The sequence below is a fragment of the Trichechus manatus genome, unplaced genomic scaffold (genome assembly GCF_000243295.1).
Source record: "Trichechus manatus latirostris isolate Lorelei unplaced genomic scaffold, TriManLat1.0 scaffold00135, whole genome shotgun sequence".
Classification (NCBI taxonomy): domain Eukaryota; kingdom Metazoa; phylum Chordata; class Mammalia; order Sirenia; family Trichechidae; genus Trichechus; species Trichechus manatus.
In genome coordinates, this window is record NW_004444071.1 from 5,173,854 (window position 1) to 5,195,850 (window position 21,997).

The 21,997-nt window shown below is 41.0% G+C and overlaps 1 protein-coding gene across 3 annotated transcripts in view; it reads right to left on the bottom strand.

Annotated features, from left to right (window-relative positions):
• Window positions 1-1,726: 1,726 nt before the first annotated feature.
• Window positions 1,727-21,997, bottom strand: part of SLC45A2 (solute carrier family 45 member 2) — a 45,587-nt gene continuing 25,316 nt past the window's right edge. The window contains exons 3-8 of one of the 3 annotated variants that reach the window (XM_004385232.1): window positions 20,997-21,322; window positions 13,565-13,708; window positions 12,758-12,881; window positions 8,484-8,695; window positions 2,506-2,508; window positions 1,758-1,982 (exon numbers count right to left, since the gene is read on the bottom strand). In XM_004385232.1, coding sequence (XP_004385289.1) covers window positions 1,758-1,982; window positions 2,506-2,508; window positions 8,484-8,695; window positions 12,758-12,881; window positions 13,565-13,708; window positions 20,997-21,322 — 1,034 coding nt within the window. Of the gene's footprint in view, window positions 1,983-2,505; window positions 2,509-8,483; window positions 8,696-12,614; window positions 12,882-13,564; window positions 13,709-20,996; window positions 21,323-21,997 lie in introns of those variants that run through there. The other 2 variants (XM_004385233.1, XM_012558089.1) reach the window with 2 other exon arrangements.

The following is a 21,997-nucleotide window of genomic DNA, read 5'->3' on the forward strand; positions in this document are numbered from 1 at the left end:
CCAAATGCTGGCCACCAGGCTGACTGCTGCCCATACGGGAAGCTGTGGAGCCAGAGTGCCTGGGTTCAAAGCCCAGTGCTGCCACTTATGAGTTGTGTAGCTTCAGATGAATTATGTAGCCCCTCTCAGCCTTCGTTTCCTCATTTACGAAATGAAGATTTATAATAGCACCCACTCCCAAGGTTGCTGTGTTATCACAGGTAAAACATTTAGAATAGTGGTAAGCAGTAGAAGGAAATCAAAGACTCAAAGAAGAAACTAGTCTACAGGACTAAGAGTCTACAAGAACCATGGCCTCATCTACCCTGATACCAGAAGAACTAGATGTGCCCGGCCCCCACTACTGACCATTCTGATCAGGGGCACAATAGGTGGACCCTGATAGAATGGGAGAAAAATGTAGAACAGAACCTCAGATTCCTGAAAACAACGGCAAAAACAGACTTATTGGACTGGTTGAGACTGGAGGACTCCCCAAGACTATTGCCCTGAGATATTCGTTAAACTTTGAACTGAAACTAGCCCCTGAGGTCACCTTGTAGCTAAATAACAGATTGGCTCACAAAATAAAGAATGTCACCCATGAGTACTCTACTCCTTTAAAAAATCACCTATATAAGACCAAATGGTCAACAATTACTTTGAAACAAAAGTAAGAATGTAAGGGGGCAGGGAAACTAGATTAATGGAAACAAAACAACCAGAATGGAAATATTGAGAATGTTCACAAATTGTGAAGAATATAACCAATGTCACTGAAGAATTTGTGCAGAAATTTTTGAATGGGAACCTAAACTGCTGTGTAAACCTTTACCAAAAACACAATAAAATATTATTATTTAAAAAAATTTAAAAAAGAATAATCCTAAGCATTCAGTGTCATGTATTACTAATTGTCACAAGTTTCTGAGGTGCAATTATTATCCCAGTTGTATAGCTGAGTAAGTGAGGCTTGGGGAGGTTAAGTTGTTTGTTGGAGACAGGCAAAGTCAGGATTCAGAACCAGCCTGGCTCCAAAGTTCATGATCTTTCTATCTTTAAGCCAAGCTCTCTCTTGAGACGCTGAAAACCTCACTGTATGAGAAGTAGTTGAAGGAATATGGCTAGAGAAAAACTGCTTAGATGGGAAAAGAGATGATCATAAGAGAAACGGGAAGGCTATTTTTGAAAAACTTTCATAATGACTCCAGAGAATGGAACAAGGCCACAGGCTAGAGAAAAAGAAGTTCACTGTGTGTCAATGAAATGAGCTGTTTTAACGTAATAAATTCCCTGGCATGAGAAGATGTTCAAGCAGACTTGTTGGGGATATCATAAAGCAGCAATATTTAGAGTATTGGTGAATTTGATGAAAAATATGGCCACCAGACCCTACATGGACCCCAGGTTAAAAAAAAAAAAATCATGTCATAGAAGAAATCCAAGCACATAAGTAGAATTAGCCTGCCTCTCAGGCCTGAAATGTCCCATGGAAAATGGACTCTGTCTCCCACTCTTCTGCACTAAGATGCAATGAGAAAGGTGTGTATAGACGGTACCAATCACACATACCCTTTGCCACCAGTGATGGAGGCATTGCCCAGTCTTGTGTCTGAAATATGGGGGTCATTGTGCAGAAGACTGGGAGAAAGTCAAGAGCACGCAGAGGAATATCCAATGAGCAGATCAAAGCAATGTAGAGCTACAGAAAATATTGCTTTCCTCATTGACATATGCTTCTCTGTGCCTGAGGTCAAGGTCAATGTCTCTTTATTGACTCAATCCACATATCTCACAAAGAGAGCCACAAAGCAACAGCCGATCAGTGCCACTGCAGAGGCCGTGATCACCACGACAATGACGCTTCCAGCTGTGTTGACCAGTAAGCCCAGGCCGCCTCCAACCAGGATTTGAGCCAGCTGCACCATGGAGGTGAGGGCAGCACAGTCCACGCCCTTTCCTCTCCCACAGCTGTCTGGGCCCCCACTCAGGGCCTGCCGCCTCTGCAAGGGAAGCATAAGAACAGCATTGGTTCTGCATGAAACTTCCCTGCCAACTCTGCAAGTGAAGCACAGAAACAGCATTGGGTCTACATGGAACTGACATTTAGGGCAGGAGTAGTCAAACTTGTTCTGTAAAGAGCCAGATAGTAAGGATTTTCAGCTTTGTGTGTCGTATGGTCTCTGTTACAACTACAGGTAGTCCTCAACTTATGATGGATTTCGATTTTGACGACTCTGTCCTAAGTCAGTTCTGACGTAAGTCGAATAGTTCTTTTTTTTTTTTTTTTAGTTTTCATTATTATTGCCTAAATGCAGTTATAGACGATATGTAAACAAATTGGCATGGCTTTATTTATGGACACTGAAATTTGAATTTTAAGTAATTTTCACTTATCACAAAATATTATCCTTTTGATTTTTTCAACCATTTAAAATTTTTTAAATAATTCTTAGCTTACTGGATGTACAAAACCAGGTGGCATGTCATATATGACCTATGGGCCATAGTTTGCCAACCCCTCACTTGCTACAAAATCTTAAATTCCAAAATGACCACATGAGGGTTAAATGATTAGTATATACAGAATTATCTCTCCCTAGCCAAAAATCCAAACAAACCCATTGCCGTTGAGTCAGTTCCAACTCATGGTGACTTCATGTGTTACAGAATAGAACTGCTCCGTCAGGAGTTTCTTGGCTGTAGTCTTTACAGAAGAAGATCACCAGGCCTTTCCTCCCATATCTCTCCCTGTTGGTGTGTGCCGTCACGTCAATTCTAACTCATAGCGACCCCATGTGACAGACAAGAACTGCCCCATAGGGTTGCCTAGGCTGTAATCTTTACAGGAGCAGATCGCTAGGTCTTTCTCCTGTGGATTGGCTGGGCGAGTTCAAACCGCCAGACTTTTATTTAGCAGCTGAGTGCTTAACCACTGAGGCCAATAAAAACAATGTAGTAGAAACTCAATAAATGCTCCACTCCTTTTCTTCCTTTGTGTTAAAATTACAAACATTTTTAAAAGGATATTGAATCACAGATATACTTAGGAGAAGCAACATAAAAAAACAATTCAAGCATTCAAAATATGGTTACTTAGTTACTATATAAATACTTGGTTAACATTTGGTAAATATTTGATATTTGGTCTAAACTGGTTAATAACAATGCCATTTCTTGGGTGTCTTTTATTTGCCAGGCCTTGTACAAGGTTCTTTCACATGTTATTTCACTTTATCCCACCACCTCCCTAAATGGCACATATTATTGTCAGTTTCCATATGTTAACAGACCACGAGTCTGTCAGTTTGTCGAACTGTAGGGGTGTGCGTGTTGCTGTGATTCTGGAAGCTATGCCACTGGTATTTCAATACCAGCAGGGTCATCCATGGTGGACAGGTTTCAGCAGAGCTTCCAGACTAAGACAGTCTAGGAAAAAGGACCTGTGGCTCTACTTCTGAAAAAATTGGCCAATGAAAACCTATGGATAGCAGCAGAACATTGTCTGATATAGTGCCAGAAGATGAGACCCTCAGGTTTGAAGGCACTGAAAATAAGACTGGAGAAGAACTGCCTCCTCAAAGTAGAATTGACCTTAATGACCTGGATGGTGTAAAGCTTTAGGGTTCTTCATTTGCTGATGTGGCATGACTCAAAATGAGAAGAAACAGCTGCAAACATGCATTAATAATTGGAACATGAAGTGTATGAAGTATGAATCTAGAAAAACTGGAAGTCGTCACAAATGAAATGGAAAGCATAAACATTGATATCTTAGGCATTAGTGAGCTGCAATGGACTGGTATTGGCCATTTTGAATCAGACAATCATATGGTCCACTATACTAGGAATGACAAATTGAAGAGGAATGATGTTGCATTCACTGTCAAAAAGAACATTTCAAGATCTATCCTGAAGTACAATGCTGTCAGTGATAGGATAGTATTCATACCCCTACAAGGAAGACCAATTAATAGGACTATTATTCAAATTGACACACCAACCACTAATGCCAAAGATGAGGAAACTGAAGATTTTCACTGACTTCTGCAGTCTGAAATTGATCAAACATGTAAGTAAGATGCATTAATAATTACCGGTGATTGGAATGTGAAAGTTGGAAACAAAGAAGAAGGATCAATAGTCGGAATATATGGCCTTGGTGATAGAAAGAACATAGGAGATGACAAGATAGAATTTTGCAAGACCAACAACTTACTCGTTGCAAATGCCTTTTTTCAACAACATAAATGGCAACTATTCACATGGACCTCACCAGATGGAAAACACAGAAATCAAATCGACTACATCTGTGGAAAAAGACCATGGAAAAGCTCAATATCATCAGTCAGAACAAGGCCAGGGGCTGACTTCAGAATAGACCATCAATTGCTCATGTGCAAGTTTAAGTTCAAACTGAAGAAAATTAGAACAAGTCCAAGAGAACAAAAATATGACCTTGAGTATATCCCACCTGAATTTGGAGACCATCTCAAGAATAGATTTGATGCATTGAACACTAATGACTGAAGACCAGACAAGTTGTGGGATGACATCAAGGACATCATACATGAAGAAAGCAAAAGGTCATTAAAAAGACAGGAAAGAAAGAAAAGACCAAAACAGATGTCAGAAGAGACTTTGAAACTTACTCTTGAAAGTAGAGTAACTAAAGCAAATGGAAGAAATGAGGAAGTAAAAGAGCTGAACAGAAGATTTCAAAGGGCAGCTCAAGAAGACAAAGTGAAGTATTATAATGAAATGTGCAAAGACCTGGAGATAGTAAACCAAAAGGGAAGAACACACTCAGCATTTCTCAAGCTGAAAGAACTGAAGAAAAAATTCAAGCCTCGCGTTGCAATATTGAAGGATTCTGCGAGGAAAATACTAAATGATGTAGGAAGCATCAAAAGAAGATGGAAGGAATTTCCAGAGTCACTGTACCAAAAAGAATTGGTCGACGTTCAACCATTTCAGGAGGTAGCACATGATCAAGAACTGATGATACTGAAGGAAGAACTCCAAGCTGCACTGAATGCGTTAGCGAAAAACAAGACTCCAGGAATTGATGGAATACCAACTGAGATGTTTCAACAGATGCAGGTGTTTCAACAAACAGATGTAGGTGGAGGTGCTCACTTGTCTATGCCAAGAAATTTGGAAAAAAGCTACCTGGCCAACCCACTGAAAGAGAACCATATTTGTGCCCATTCCAAGAAAAGGTGATCCAACAGAATGTAGAAATTATCGAATGTCTTTTAATGTCACACAAAAGTAAAATTTTGCTGAAAATAATTAAAAAATGTTTGCAGCAGTACATCAATGGGAAACTGCTAGAAAGTCAAACCAGATTCAGAAGAGAATGTGGAATGAGGGATATCATTGCTGATATCAGATGGATCATGGCTGAAAGCAGAGAATACCAGAGAGAAGTTTACCTGAGTTTTATTGACTATGCAAAGGCATTCTACTGTGTGGGTCATAACAAATTATGGATAACATTGTGAAGAATGGGAATTCCAGAACACTTAACTGTGCTCATGCGGAACCCATATATAGACAAAGAAGCAGTGCTTCAAACAGAACACGGGGATACTGGGTGGTTTAAAGTCAGGAAAGGTGTGTGTCAGGGTTGTATCCTTTAACCATACTTATTCAATCTGTATGCTGAGCAAATAATCCAAGAAGCTGGACTATATGAAGAACACGGCATCAGGATTGGTGGAAGACTCATTAACAATCTGAAATATGCAGATGACACAACCTTGCTTGTTGAAAGCGAAGAGGACTTGAAGCACTTACTGATGAAGATCAAAGACTATAGCCTTCAGTATGGATTACATCTCAACATAAAGAAAACAAAAATCCTCACAACTGAACCAATAAGCAACATCATGATAAATGGAGAAAAGATTGAAGTTGTCAAGGATTTCATTTTACTTGGATCCACAGCCAGCGCTCATGGGAGCAGCAGACAAGAAATCAAACAATGTATTGCATTCAGCAAATCTGCTGCAAAAGATCTCTTTAAAGTGTTGGAAAGCAAAGATATTACTTTGAGGACTAAGGTGCACCTCACCCAAGCCAGGGTGTTTTCATTCGCCACATATGCATGTGAAAGCTGTACAAAGAATAAGTAAGACAAAAAAGAACTGATGCCTTTGAATGTTGGTATTGGTAAGGAATATCGAATATACCATGGACTGCCAGAAGAACGAACAACTCTGTCTTGGTAGAAGTACAGCCAGAGTGCTCCTTGGAAGCGAGCATGGAGAGGCTTCATCTCAGGTACTTGGGACATGTTATCAGGAGGGACCAGTCCCTGGAGAAGGAAATCAGACCCTCAACAAGATGGATTAACACAGTGACTGCAACAATGGGCTCAAACATAGCAATGATTTGGAGGATGAAGCAGGAGTGGGCAGTCTTTCATTCTGTTGTACATAGGGTCGCTATGAGTTGGAACCAACTGCATGGCACCTAACAACAACAATGATAAAAATAATAGTAATTACCATTTTTAAAAATTTTTCCAGGTGATAGGTATTATACTAAGAACATTAGCTATACTATCTTGATTACTTTGATTTTCCTACAAACCTATAAGGTGGGTATTTTTTTTTCCCACGTAGCTGATGGCTACATTGAGACTTTAAGAATTTGAATGATGTTTCCTGCACTATTAAGGTAAAAAAACACAGTGCAGAACAATGTGTATTATATGGGTTAGGAAGGGGAAAAGAAGAAATAGATTTATATTTCATTGATTTGTATTAAAAATACTGGAATGATAAATCAATACGCATACTTACCTATACAAGGAAGGAGTAGTTAGAAAAGAGAACAGAGAGGGATGGGAGCCATTGTACAATGTACACTTTTTATATCATTGTGATTGTTGAGCCACGTGAATGTATTACCTCATCTAAAAGTGAAATAAGGGTTTTAAACAATATTTAATAATTAAATAACATGTCCAGTCTGGGAAGTGGGGGAGGCAGAATTTGAATCCAGGTTTCTCTAAGGCCAAAGCTTATGTGTTTTCACCCTAGTACCATGTAACTCTTTCCTTGGAGGTACAGTTCTTCATGATAACTGTCTCTTTAACAGCAAAACCCTTGTCATGCATTGAAACATTAGCAACAGTGTTTGCTGGGGAAGGGAACAGTCACAACTCTAGTTGGGAGGTTTTAACTCCTCGTGCATCTCTGCCCTGCTGTGTTTGCCAGATCAAATGATAGAAAAAAAGGCCAGAATTACCATCACGTGAACATGTGTTCTATGGTTTTGAATTTTCATGCTGTGATGGATTAAACTGGGAGTTACCACTTTATGTTTCATATCACTGTTCCAGTTAAGCAAATGTAAGCCTATTTTCCTGAGAAAAAAGTTGCACATTTTGATAAGAAGGGGTGGTAATTATAGAACAGAAATACCCAATTTCATGTTCTTATGAAAACAGGACCTTGCTTTGGAGCCAGAGTTCCAAGATGTAGATGGGGCAGGCTCCCTGTGGACAGTTCAGTAGAGATGACCACGCATAAGCCCAGTTTCCCTCCCTGCTTCCTCTTTAATCACCAGCACACAGGGTCTGACTTTCTAAAATCTGGACTTTCAAGAAAGTATTGCCAAAGAATTCCCTGTCCTCAATCAATTCCCAGCAATTTCGCAGGGCACCCCTGGTGTGGTTGGGGATGGGACACCTTCACTGTGTCTAGAAAAGCTGCAGGTGCATTAGGAGAGCCTGTAGATTGGTTGAGGGGCTATGGTGGCACAGTGGTTAAGCACTCGGCTGCTAACCAAAAGGTCAGTGGTTCGAACCCACCACTCGGCAAGAGAATGATGTGACAGTCTACTTCTGTAAAGATTACAGCCTTGGAAACCCTATGGGGCAGTTCTACTCTGTCCTATAGGGTCGCTATGAGTCGGAATCCGCTCAACAGCAATGGGTTTTTGTTTTGTTTTATTTTGTAGATCAGCTGTCAGAAGACCCGGTTTACCCTTTCTTTGTCTGTGTATGATTATGTGCAGGTTTCTCTCATTTCCAAGTCTCCTCTTCCTAATTAGACAAATGGAAGGATCGGTAATTGCCCTACTGGTCACCAAATACCATCAGTTCTGACTCAGGACAACCCCATGTGTGTAGAAGAGAACTACTCCATAGGGTTTCCAAAGCTATGACCTTTCAAAAGCAGATTGCCAGGCCTTTCTTCCAAGGTGTGTCTGGGTGGCCTTGAACTGCCAACCTTTCAATTAGTAGTGAGCACTTAACCATTTATGCCACCCAAGGACTCCAATCAGAAGAACAGAGGTTGAGTAAACAAGAGGGGAGGGATGAAGTGAGATGGTGGTCACATCTTCCCCAGACCATGGTGACAATCAGTTGGGGATATTAGTGCCCTTATTTTCTAGCTCCACTAAGTACTTTCTACCAAATCTCCACCCCTACTCCAAGCCTTCAGGTGAGTCCAGTCGTTACCCAGAGAGGAGGTTCACAGACGCACCTCCTCTTCCTCCTCACGGTGGTACTCGGCAATGAGGTTAAAGGGCACAGTGTACAGGGTGCTGGACATGACACCAAACAAGGAGCACAGGACCATGGTGGAGTAGACATTCGGGAAGAGCCCAATGAATCCCGTCCCAAGGCCAAACAGCAGATACCCAATGAAGTAAAGACCCTTTAATCCCACATAGGAGACCAGTGTTTTCTGAACGTCTGTAAAGAGAAGAGAGGGAGAAATTACAGCTGGCAGTGCCTTACAACACTTAATCATTGCAGAAACTCTTTCTTTTGAAGAAGCAAGTTTATTGGGAGACTTCCTTTGATATTGAGTCAGGAACAAAAGAGCCTCCTTATCTGCGCTTGGAAACAGCTGGCTTTTGGAATCAGTTTTAAATTCTTTGCATAAAGGAGACCTTGAAATTGTCTTGCTCGGCTGATTTTCTTTTTCACAGAGAAGGGCCAGGCACTGTTTAGCAGGCAGCTGAATAGCAACAGGATGCCAAAGACGGGGTGGAAAAGCTCGCCTTGGCCACGCAAACCTGGGGCTGCAAGATGTGGAAGAAAACGTGGGTTATTCTGATTCGGAGGAATCCCTGGGTGGTGCAAAGGGTTAACATGCTCGACTTCTAACCAAAAGGTTGGAGGTTCGAGTCCACCCAGAGGTGCCTTGGAAGAAAGGCCTGCTGATCTACTTCCAAAAATCAGCCATTGAAAACCCTATGGAGCGCAGTTCTACTCTGATACACATGGAATTTCCATGAGTCAGAGTTGACTCAATGGTAACTGTTTTCTTTTTTTTTTTTTTCATTCTGATTCAAAGGGGTCTGGCCTAATAGGACCAAAATACCATGATCCAAAGCCAAGTTGGGAAAACTTTTAAAAGCCAGATTTTTCAGAATGATCCAAGTCATCTGTGTTTCTTAGCCCTCACCTGAACACAGTCTGCATGCCATAGAAGGAGGTAAAGGGTGTGAAATTATCTGCAGACACTTTCCCTGACTTGTCAACCCTTCCCAAGCTGGTAAGAGACTCCCACAACACCCAACACTTCCCCATCACTGGCTCCCTTGTTCTATGGACAAGTTTCTTAACTTCTCAAAACCTCAGCTTCCTCATCTGAAAAATGGGAATAATAAAACCTTCCTTTAGGGTCGTTGTCAGGATCAAATGAGATTAAATATCTGTGAAATGATCCAGCTCAGTACCTAGCACGTAGAAGATATCCAATTAATAGTGGCTATTGCTGTTTTCCACCAGCTGTCTGTCAGTTTGTCATACTACAGTGGCTTGCCTGTTGCTGTGATGCTGGAAACCATGCCATCAGTATTTCAAATAGCAGCAGGGTCACCCATGGTGGACAGACTTCAGTGGAGCTTCCAGACTAAGATAGTCTAGAAAGAAAGGCCTGGTGATCTACTTCTGAAAATTGGCCAATGAAAACCTATAGATCACAACAGAACATTGTCCAGCTTGCTTGTTTTGGACATATCATCATGAGAGATCAGCATCGGAGGAGGACATCATGTTTGGGGAAGCAGAGGGCTAGTGAGGGCAAGGGAGTCACTCAGTGAGATGGATTGGCACAGTAGCTGCAACAATGGACTCCAACACACTGGCAATTGTGAGAATGATGTGGGGCCAGGCAACATTTTGTTCTGCCATACATAGGGTCTCCATGAGTCAGAGTTGACTCAATGGCAGCTATCTATCTATCTATTGTTATTTCAGTGAATACAGGCTGTGTTAAAGATGGCTGACTCTTAACTTGATGTTGCTCCCAGCGGGCAAACTTGGCTTGCTCACAAAAGTATTGTGGTAGAGTTAATTTTTTTAAAAAATAAAATTCTGTTTTAAAACTTTCTATGATATTTTCCCCAATGTTAAGGAAAATCCCTAGAAAGCTCTTATTCTCCATTTTTCATCTATGCATTTCTTAACTTTCTCCTACCCCATTCTTCTGGAACACATAAACCCAGAAATAAATGTCCCTATTCAGGATCAAAATTTTCCATATCTACCCAAATAATTATTGTACTTACACCATGTAGACAAGAAACAAATATGCATTACATTGAATTAATTATGAAACTAAACATTGTCTCAAGTCATTCTGATGGAAGACAGAGCTCTGGAAATGACAAGCTGGAAACATGCTTCCTCTATTAAATTCATATCATGCCTGAAGGGCTGTTGTCAACGCTGAGAATGAAAGCAGTATAAAGCTAGGTCAGTTCCTGTTTGCTTAATGATTATATTTATGCAGAAATGGAATTAAGATGTTTCAGTACCTAAAAGATACCATTAATATTCACTAGGAAAATGCTCTTATCCAAGTGTGTAGGCCAGTTGAGGAGAAGGCAAAGAATGATACTTGGAGAAATATTTGGAAACACAAGTAACTTCAGTACAAAGATTGAAAGTCTGGCAAAGAATGCTTTATTCCTGAATAGAAATCAATAAATTTAAGGGCCAAGCTCAACTTCCCCTCTGATGGGTATAGTCATATCATCACACTATGCCAGTCTTTAGAATTGGAGGGAAATGATTGGTTTTGGCACCAGCTATGAATAATCGTATTTGATATGAAAAAGTGTCTATATTGCAGCACTCAGTATTGCTATTTTTGTTGCTGTAAGTGTGTTTGCTATGCAAAAGGAGCTTGAAAATAAGTCCCTTATCATCATACTCCAGATTGGCCCACCAAGCCCCATTTAATTAGAAATACTGTATCTGCATCAGAAGTTATGTGATGAGTCCAAAAACAAAGGGTTATATATTGATTGTGCTCTGGAATTGAAATAAATAATTGATTCTGCCCAGGAAGGGGTTGGGATACAGAAAAAAAGACTGGAAGAAGATTTCACAGAAGAAGTGATATTTGAGCTGGGTCTAAAAGCATGATTAGAAGTTGTCTAGGTAAGGAAATAGGAGCCCTGGTGGTGCAGTGGTTAAAAGCTACAGCTGTTAACAAAAAGGTCGACAGTTTAAAGCCACCAGCCACTTCTTGGAAACTCTATGGGGGCAGTTCTACTCTGGGGGTTGCTATGAGTTGGAATCAACTCAACGGCAATAGGTAGGTAGGGAAGCAGAAAGAGGAGCTCAGGTACAAGAAGAAACCACAAGCAGTAGTAAATGCACAGAAGTGAGAAAGTCTGTGCAGTGAGTTATCAGGGGTGGCTAATCTGTGTGGGAGTAAGAGAGGCAAGGTGTGGTCTTAACTGTGAAAAGCCTTGAATGCCAAGCTCAGGAGTTTAACTTTACCAGGTGGGTTACAGGGAGCCCCTGAAAATTATTAAGCCAGACTGGTTGGTATTTTAGAAATAATGTTTTGGTGCTAATTCACAATGTTAAGAACCTCATAGAGTTATACATTAATATAACTTTGGAAAACCAGTCAAATAATAGTTTATTTTGTATTGAGGGCTTTTAACTAGAAAAGGCCTAAAAAATAGCATGTCTTTTAATTTTGAAATGTTGGTAAATTCATTCAGGAACTCAAACTAGGTTAACAGAATGTTACCTAATAGGGATTCTTTGAGGAAAAAGAAGTTAAAATTGACATAAAATTAAAATACCATTTGTGCAACAACAACGACAACAAAAAAGTATCCCTCTTATAAGTATGTGGGTAGTAGTATATAGTCCTCCCCCATTGAAAACACAAAGGTATTGAAATAGATAATTTACTAGACCCTTCTAGCTTAGTGTTCTCTGATTCTATTTTAAGCATTTGAAATCTTCCTCCTGGAATTTTTAATCCTAGGACAGTGTTCCTAAAACATACCACTTTGCCCACCTGAGCTAAGATTATTTTATATGTTGATTTTGTCACCTGCCATATTAACCGTTCCTCCTATTTTGCATCATCTGCAAATCTGATAAATTTATCTATAAAATTCCATTGGTGATCACGCTCCAGTAGAACACGAACCTGCTGCTAATCAATGCTCTCTGTTGGGAATCTATGCTTCATCCTTCCTTCACTAACACACTTCACTGTTTATAAAATTTCCTTTTAGTTCCCAGAGAACCTTGATCAGAAATCCACTGATTCCAAGAACAAAGTAATCACTGAGACCTAGAATACTCTATAAACATTGTAGGAAAAAAGGTTATTTCATGCGGTCCTTTCTAAGGAAATAAATTTTCCTGACCTTCATATATTATCAAGAATCTACTATTTTAAAGAGCAGAAAACAAATACGGAAATATAAAATCTGATATTCTGCCTGACCAGAGCCCTTTAGAACACGTCCTTAGGATTGGGAGACTTACAAGAATAGAGTGAAGAAAACACGGAGTTGATGCACAAGCTCCAACATCCAACCTCAACTCCTCTTTGGTAGATGAGAAACTCTGTGGAGTTGTGTGCACTATAGGGATCCCCACCGTACACAATCTGAAAGAGAGATTTGGGGCTGTTGAGCTACAGATGCAGTGCAGTTGGGACCTCTCCTCATATGCTCTGCTTCTCTACCCCTGGGGAGCAGCATCTCCCTGCCTGATGGGCCCTCCCTAGCTCATTCTGCCATGATCAAGAAACCATTTCCATCCTATCACACCTCTGTTTAAGAACCTTCAGGAAGACATAATGCCTACAGCATCAAGTCTAAACAACATTTCCTTGACTCTTTACCATCCCTCCCTCCACCTAACATCTGGCCCTTCCTGACTTAAGCAACCCTACTGCCCATCTTCTATTACAGCCAACAGCCTTCTTAGTCATCCCACACATACTGTTCTGTTCCTGCTTGGAATGTTTTCTCCATCTCTATCTCTCCAACTCCTACTCATCCTTCAAAGTCCATATCGTACTGCACGTCTTTTAGTAAGCCTGCTCACACTGACTTTTCACTATTTGTTGTATTTGCTCAAGTACTGGTAGGCCCTGTAATGTTCTGTAGTTGTCCAAGGTATAGTTGTTTTGCTTCCAGAACCTGTTTGTAAGGTACTCCTTGGAGATATGCTTTCCTTCTCTGTTACCATGCCTATCTTAGAAGCTAGCCCAGAAGAAACTTGGTAGGTGCTGATTAAAAGATTAGTGTGCAAGCCAAGGAGCTTGTGCACAGAAGTGTGTGTTACCTGGCCCATGAAATCTGTGAAGAAGAGCATGTTGGACAGGAAGGCAGTCCATCCAATGAGGTGGCTGATGCAGAGGCAGCGGTAGTGGGAAGGCATGCTCACCAGTGCCTTCAGCAGTGACTTCATGGTCATTGCCCTCTGAGCCTGAAATAAAACACGACGCACAGGTGTGATCTTCAGTGCAGACGCCAGTCAGCTGCAAAAGCCAGAACACATGGCCATGCTGCATATCTGTCACTTGGCCATCACAGAGGGTCACTTTTCCTGGACCTGGCACCTAGGTTTCCATGGAGTGGACTCATAGGAGATGCTCATGAAAGCAGCAGTCAAGAAATCAAATCATGTATTGCATAGGGCAAATCTGCTGCAAAAGACCTCTTTAAAGTTTTAAAAAGCAAAGATGTCATTTTAAGGACTAAGGTGTGCCTGACCCAAGTCATGGCGTTTTCAATCGCCTTATATGCATGTGAAAGCTAGACAATGAATAAGGAAGGCTGAAGAAGAACTGATGCATTTGAATTACGGTATTGGGGAAGAATATTGAATATACCATGGACTGCCAGAAAGCTGAACAAATCTGTCTTGGAAGAAGTACAGCCAGAATGCTCCTTAGAAGGCAAGACTGAGACTTTATCTTACATATTTTGGACACATTATCATGAGGTACAAGTCCCCAGAGAAGGACATCATGCTTGGTAGAGTAAAGGGTCGGAGAAAAAGAGGAAGACTCTCCATAAGAAGGACTGACACAGTGGTTGCAACAATAGCCTTAAACATAGCAACGACTGTGGGGATGGTACAGGAATGGGCAGCATTTTGTTTTGTTATACACGGGGCCACTATGAGTTAGAACCAACTCCATAGCGCCTAAAAACAACAAGCAGTTTTAGGCCTAGAAGAGGGTTTTTGTGATCTAGGGAGAAGGTAGATGGTTCTTGCTTCAGGCCAGGATATAAGAGGTAACTAGCATCCAATCTTTGAATGACCAAATGAGCTTGGAAGCAGATTCTTCCCAGATCTTCTAAATGCAGTTCTTCTACACCTTGATTTCAGCCTTGTGAGAGCCTAAGCAGAGAACCCAGTTGAGCCCACTCAGACTTCTGACCAACAGAGCTAATTAATAATGAGTGTTGTTTTAAGCTGCTAAATTTGTGGCAATTTGTTCTGTGTCAATCTAAAACCAATACGGAGAGCCAGTGGATGTCCTGCTTTTGGATTTCCTCCAGAGCATTCCTCTGGATCCAGCCTCTGCTGACACATCTAAATGAGCCTTATGTTTACTCAGAAGTTATCTTAGTTGCCTAGTGCTGCCATTACACAAATACCACAAGTGGGTGGCTTTAAAGAACTGACATTTATTTTATCAAAGTTCAAGAAGCTAGATGTTCAAATTCAAGGTGTGGCTCTAGGGGGAGATCCTGGTATCCTCGTAGAAACCTCTGTCTCAGTTGTCTGTCTTCTTTTCTCCGTGTGTGTGTGTGTGTGTGTGTGTGTGTGTGTGTGTGTGTGTGTTTGTGTGTGTGTGTATGTGTCTATGCTGCTGTTTGCATAACTCAGAAGTGATTAGGTATAGGATCCACCTTACACTGGTATGACCTCAACTGATTGATTACATTATATGAAATTGCTATATGGAAGATAATTACATTAGATTACATTATGGTAGGTGATTAAATTCAATTATATCAAATGTAAGGTAATTAATTTACATTAGATTATATCCACAGGTAAAGGGGTTAGGATTGAACAAATACTTTGGGAGGACACAATTCAATCTACAACATTCCACCCTTTGGCCTTCCCCCCAAATTCATGTTCTTCCTACATGCAAAATACAATCACCCTGCCACATAAGTGAAAGCAATGTAGAACTTAAAAATAAAAAATGAATACATAGCCCCAAATTCTTTAATTTAGACTTGAATTATGTTAAAACCAGAGGCTGCAATTTTTGGGTAGCAGGAGCCTTGAGAAAATAAGAAACCTTGAACTATTGACACAACTGTTTTGAAATACAAAAAGCAAAACAACCTTTAACATTTTGTCATTACAAGAGAAGAAAAAAGTCTCAGGAGTATTAAGCAGTCAGCTACCCTGAAGAAACTGAGAATATAAACATCAACCACGGTGAGTTGATGGGTCTTTCTTATCAGATTTTTATTTATTCTGAATCTTGACATAATGAAATTGAGCCCTGGCTAGTTTATTTACCAGAAAGTCTCCTGAGATGTTCTATTTTAACTATAACAGCATATTATTTTATAACTCTTAATCTCTTTCTTCTTTGTGGAAATTTGTATTTATGCATTGTAGGCTTATTGTATAAGTTGATTTTTTAATTCATTCATCTTGTGGTATTAACCCATTAGCCATGACTGTACTGATTTTCTTAGACTTAATTAGTATTAGAAAGCATAGCCATTTCCTTGGAATTAGGAAAAGTACTTGTTATCTGCATATGTCAAAATCAAGGCTGGGGATCTGCTTCTGAAAGTTCGCAGCTTTGAAAACCCTGTTGAGCAGTTCTGCTCTGCACACATGAGGTAGGAGTTGACTCGACAGCACTAACAACAGCATGTCAAAATAAGTGGTGATTGCAACAAAAATGCCATACAGAATCACTACTTTTTCCTTGACTACAAGAAGAAGCAGTTAAAGGCACAGACCAGGGAACAACAGCCTGGTCTTCATGCCTCGGACTAAGTGATGTAGCTTCACTTTCCCTTCTCTCTCTCCAAAAATACACAATTAAAAATGGAAGCCTGGCTGGCAAGTATTCATCCTCATGGCAAGTATTAATGTATGCTCCTGCCTTATACATAATTTTCAGCCTGCTTTCATTGTTAACCTAACTTTTCCCTTCTTCCAAAAATATGAGCTTTGAAATTGTGCCTAGTACTTCTGTAAAAGCCAGGAAGGTAAACAATCAAAGCCCCTTTGGATATTGTAACTCAGAATAAAAATTCAGCTGGCATCCTAACCTTGACTTATTAATTCCGTTGGTAAAGCTCTTTCAACTCAATGGTTTTGAGCCCTGGGAGCTGTATTACTATATGTACTGTGCACCATTGAGAGCTGGAGACTAAGTGGTGATGCATTTATGAGTAGAAAAGGCACAGAGCCATCAGGGGCAGAGAGAACTTCCCAGAAATACACAATTTAAAACTCAAAAGGAGATGATTTAAATGTTGAAGGAGGTTGTTGATGGCACAGAGGAATTAAAGATAGATTTTATGGAATTTAATTTGAACCATGAAATAACTCAGGTCTCTTGCTATTAAAAAAACAAACAAACACAATTCTCAAGCTGCAGACCAAAAAAAGAACCAAACTCATTGCCTTGAGTCAATTCTGACTCATAGCAACCCTATAAGACAGAGAAGGACTGCCCCATAGGGTTTCTAAGGAGCGGCTGGTAGATTCGAACTGCCAACCTTTTGGTCTGCAGCCATAGCTCTTAACCAGTGCATCACCAAGGCTCCTCAAACTGCAGAGCCACCCTCATTTTGGAAAGTAATGACTTTGACAAACAATGACATCAAGCCCTGGCCTTGACCTAGTGTAGACTCCCACTGCTTACCTGGAGGCCTCCCAAGATGCACATTTGGAATAGAAGAAGTGTCTGATGCTTGGCTTTGGGCCTAAGATCTGTTACTCTGGTTTTTTGTTTTATTTTTCTTTTAATAAACCAAACAACAAAATCATCCAGAGCCTACGGTGTCGTGTATGTGGCGTGTATTGGAAACTTAGTTGTATTGCTGTATGTGATGAATTTATTTTCTTACTGTTGTTGTTGTGTGCCATTGAGTTCCATCTCCTAGCAACACCGAAAGACAGAGTGGAACCGCCCCATACGGTTGACAAGGCTGTAATCTTTAAGGGAGCAGATTGTCAGGTCTTTTCTCCCGCATAGCCGCTGGGGTTCGAACTGCCAACCTTTCAGTTAGCAGCTGAGTGCTTAACCATTGTGCCATGAGGGCTCCTATTTTCTTACTAGTGTGGAGGAATTATGCCTTTCAAAAGGCTTCCATCTATTTAATGACATTTGATCCTCACAATAGCCTGTGAGTTGGACTAGGCAAGCCCTGGGCCATGCCGTGATCTGGTAGCCTTGAGGAGGTGACTCTTTGAGTGCAAGTGTTAGGGATAATGTAGGTGGTGCAAAGGGTTGGCAGTTTGAACCCACCCAGTGGTACCATGGAAGAAAAGTCCTGGCGATCTCCTTCTGTTAAGATTATAGCCAAGAAAACCTTATGGATCAGTTCTACTCTGTAATACATGGGTTCACCATGCATCAGAATTGGCTCAATGGCAACTGACAACAACATCTACTTACCTTCAGAAAACCTTGCCTTGCTTTGTTTCTTAAACCCTGACATTAGTTTTTCCTTATTGTCAAATTAATACTTGTTCATGAGAGAAATTATGGATATACTGAAGAGTTTAAAAAAGAAACCTAAAAGTTCCTGTTAGTCTATCACCCCCCTCAAAGAACTTCACTTAACATTGTTAGCATATTTCCTTCTCATTTTTTCCTTGCATATGTGTAACTTTTCTGAAAACGGAGATCATTTTGTATATGTGTGGGTGTATTACCTAATAAGTTCAAAATAAATCTTCAAAAACACACACACCTTCTAATGACTACATGGGTCCCATCATTCAGATAGTCCAGGATTCCCATGTAGCTTTGCAGAATTGCACCACCAGGGGTCTCCAGTCTAACTAGAAATGATAGAACCAGAGTTCTGATTTGGTAGAGAAGAAAGGACAAGGAGTGTGGGTGTTCTTTCCCAGGCAGCTTGGGGTAGGGAAAGGTGGTCTAGCCAGGTCTCAGGAGACCTGTTAATGTTGTTAGCTGCAGAACGAAAGGCTGCCAGATCCTGCCAGATCCTCTATTTTCAGTTTTACAAACTCTGTGATCAATTAAACTACTTATACTTACCCCCAAACATCCCTCATGTTTTTTTTTTTTTTTTTAATTTTTAATACCTGTGGTTTGCTGACACTATTGTCTCTGCTAAAAGTACTCTTCCCACTACCTATCCAAATCCTAACCTTCATTCAAGGCTAAACTCAAAGGTCACCTCTTCCATGAAGCCTTCCTCTGTTTGCTTAGGCACCATCTCTCCCTCTTGTGAGACCAGCAGCAGTTATTATGTTACTTGTGGCAGCCACAGAACCGTGCCATTGAGATCTCCTGCTGCTGGGAGCATAGTTACTGACAGCCATAACTCCAGGCCCTCTGTATCTACCACCCGTCCGCTCCAAGGCTACAGTTTCCATGGGTTGCTCCTGCCATTGCCTGAGCAAAGTGGGGTTCTAGTGCCAGCCTGTTCCTGCAAGACACAGAGCTCCTCTAATTGGCAATTTTGCCTCGAGGACTCCACATTGGCCTGGCTGACACTTCCTGAAAACTGCATTGCAGTCTGAAACGCTTCCTGCCCAATTCTCCTTCCTTCCTCCTCTCCTTTCACAGGTGTTTGACCTACATCATGATATGAAGACCTTCTTTTTCTATTCCTACTTCTTCCCCTTTATCCTTCTTCCTAAGTAAATCTCTCGCATATCTAATCTAGTCTTGGTGTCTGCTTCCTGGAAAACCTAAACTGATATGTTGCTTTTACAGCACTTACCATATTCTACCTTGGATTATGATTATTGGTATAAATGTCTCATACCCCCTACTCGGCTGTAGAAACATAGGACATTAATCAATTTTACGGTCTTGGGCATAGGGACTGGGCATTAGTCAATTTTATGGCCCTCAAATACTTAGTACAGTACTTTGCACATACACAGTACTCAAAGCAGTTTTTCAAATAAATAATGATTATAATATGCTTATATACTGATATAGGAGCCCCTGAGTAGTGCAAACGGTTAAGTGCTCTGCTACTTACTGAAAGGTTATCAGTTAGAATCCAACCAGAGGTGCCTTGGAAGAAAGGCCTGGTGATCTACTTCCAAAAATCAGCCATTGAAAATCCTATGGAGTATAGTTCTACTCTGATGCACATGGAGTCACCATGAGTGGCAACTGAATCAACAGCAAATGGTTTTTGTTGTTGTTGTTGTTGTTATATACTGATATAAAGTATCAACAATGCCAACCAGAGAAGTCAAGCTCACTGAACTTGTTCAAGACTTCTGTTAGAGGAGAGATTGTGTCAGGTCCCTGTTTGTGCTTAGAGTTCTCAGCATTCTGCTAGTCTCATAATAACAACACCTGTATCTAACACCTTACTGTGAGGGGGAGGGGGGCACCATACCTTACCTAACACCTAACTTACTATGTGGAGGGCACCACTCTAAGTAAATTTACCTGGATCACCTCATGTAGTCTGCATAGAAACCCTGTCGGTAGACAGAATTACTTTCTCATTTTACAAAAGAGGAAACTGAGGCACAGAGAAGTTAAGCAGATTGCTCGAGGTCCTACATCCCAGAGGTGGCAGAATCAAGATTTGAACATCCATACTCCTAACCTTTAGGCTGTCCTACAGCAGGTGCCCAATAACCGTTGAAGGAAAATACTGGTAAGCCGGCGAGAAGAACCAAGATTTGAATCCAGGCCTTCTGACAATGTCTTTGCCGGTGCAGAAGTCCTTTGTACCATATCCCTGAGAGATTGGCATTTGAATTCAGCTTAAAGGAGGATGCAGCTGTTACATCAGTGCTGTCCAATAGAACTTTCTGTGACAATGGCAATATTCTCTATCCGGGCGGTCCTATCCTTGCATGGCCCCATGTGGTTATTGAGATTTGAAATGTGGCTAGTGCAACTAAGGAACTGAAGTTTTAATTTTATTCAGTTTTAATTTTAGTAGCCCTAAGGGGCTAGTGGCTACTATATTAGTCAGCATGGTTCTAGATTCTTCTCTGACCATTTCCTCATAACCTGGTCCCATTTCTCTGGCATTTCATTGAGTCTTCTTTAAATTATTAAGCTAATGAATTCACAGTGCAGTTCATGGGAAGTGGCCTAAAAGGGGCAACCAATAAACTCACGAATTCAACATACAAATTCAACATGTCTGACCCAGTCACCAAACTAGGGATGCTGCCACATGGAAGAACAGATTTGTAATCCAAATTCAAGAGGTTAAGACACTTCCTCTGGCCTGAGGATGGTTCCAGGCTTCTTTTATGCTCACACCTTCCAGAACTGGCCTCATCTTCGCTGGTACAAGACTCTGAAAGGATGAGAGACCCGAGGGCCAAGGAAAAGGCACATATTTTCCTGAAGTGTAACGTTTAATGCCAAAGGGTAATAGCTAACGGGAATCTGGGGATTCAATTAGACTTCACAAAACTCTTCACATCATACGAACAAAACAAAGGCAAAGAATAATAACCAAAAAAGAAAGAGAGAAAGGGCAAGGACAAGAACGCTTTTTCCAAGCGAAGACAAAGGAATTTGCATCTTTACCTTTTCAGCAAGATTTTTGTTTTTTCCTCCCAGCATTGCCAGCTCTGGGTTTACATAACCGTTTTTCACTTTCTCGATAGAACCATACTCAAAAATTTTGTCTGATGACAGCAGAGGGTTCTGGGGGGCTTTTTGTGGGGGAATATCCTTTGCAATATCTCGGATTGGAGCTTCAGGGATACTGCACAGGTGAATAATAATACACAACGTCAGCACCAAGGCAGAGAAGAAGAACATGACCTGAAATTCCGTGCCCAACACTCTTCCCAGTTCCAGGTGGGCCCAGTCTATGGCACCCAAAAGGTAGCCCAGGGCACCTCCAAAACCTGAAAACAAAGAAAGAGCTGTGTTAGACTTTTTAGCAAACTGTCTTCCTTTTCCATTGTGCACGGGCCCTCCCCTTCAGTGGGTCAGCCCGCTGAGGACAGTAGAGGCAGCCTGGCTGTGACGGGAGAAGTAACACAGTGAAAGGCTGAGAGACCTGGAGCTGGGCAGCTTGGGTTCAAGTCCTGCTCTAGTATTTGCTTGCTGTGATCTTGAGCTTCCCTACTTATAAAATGGGGTGATAATGAAACAGTGACCTACTAGTAGGCTCATAATTTGAAAATGGAAAATGCTCAGAATAGTACAAGATACATAGTAAAAAAAACAAAAAAACAAAAAACAACCCATGACTGTCAAGTCAATTCCAACTCATGGCAACCCCATGTGTTACAGAGTAGAACTGCCCAACCATTCTCGTAGGGTTTTTTCAGCTGTAATCTTTATGGAAGCAGATTGCCAGGCCTCTCTTCATCAGTGCCACTAGGTAGGGTCAAACTGCCAACCTTTAAGTTTGTAGTCAAGGGCAAACCATTTATGCTCCCTTGGGACCTAAGACACACAGTAAATGCTGATACTGCATTGTGGCGTTTCCAAACTACATTTGCTTCAATGCTTTTCAACTAAATTCCTGACCTGAAAGAACCCCACAGAAAACTAATTTTTGCCAGCAATAAGAT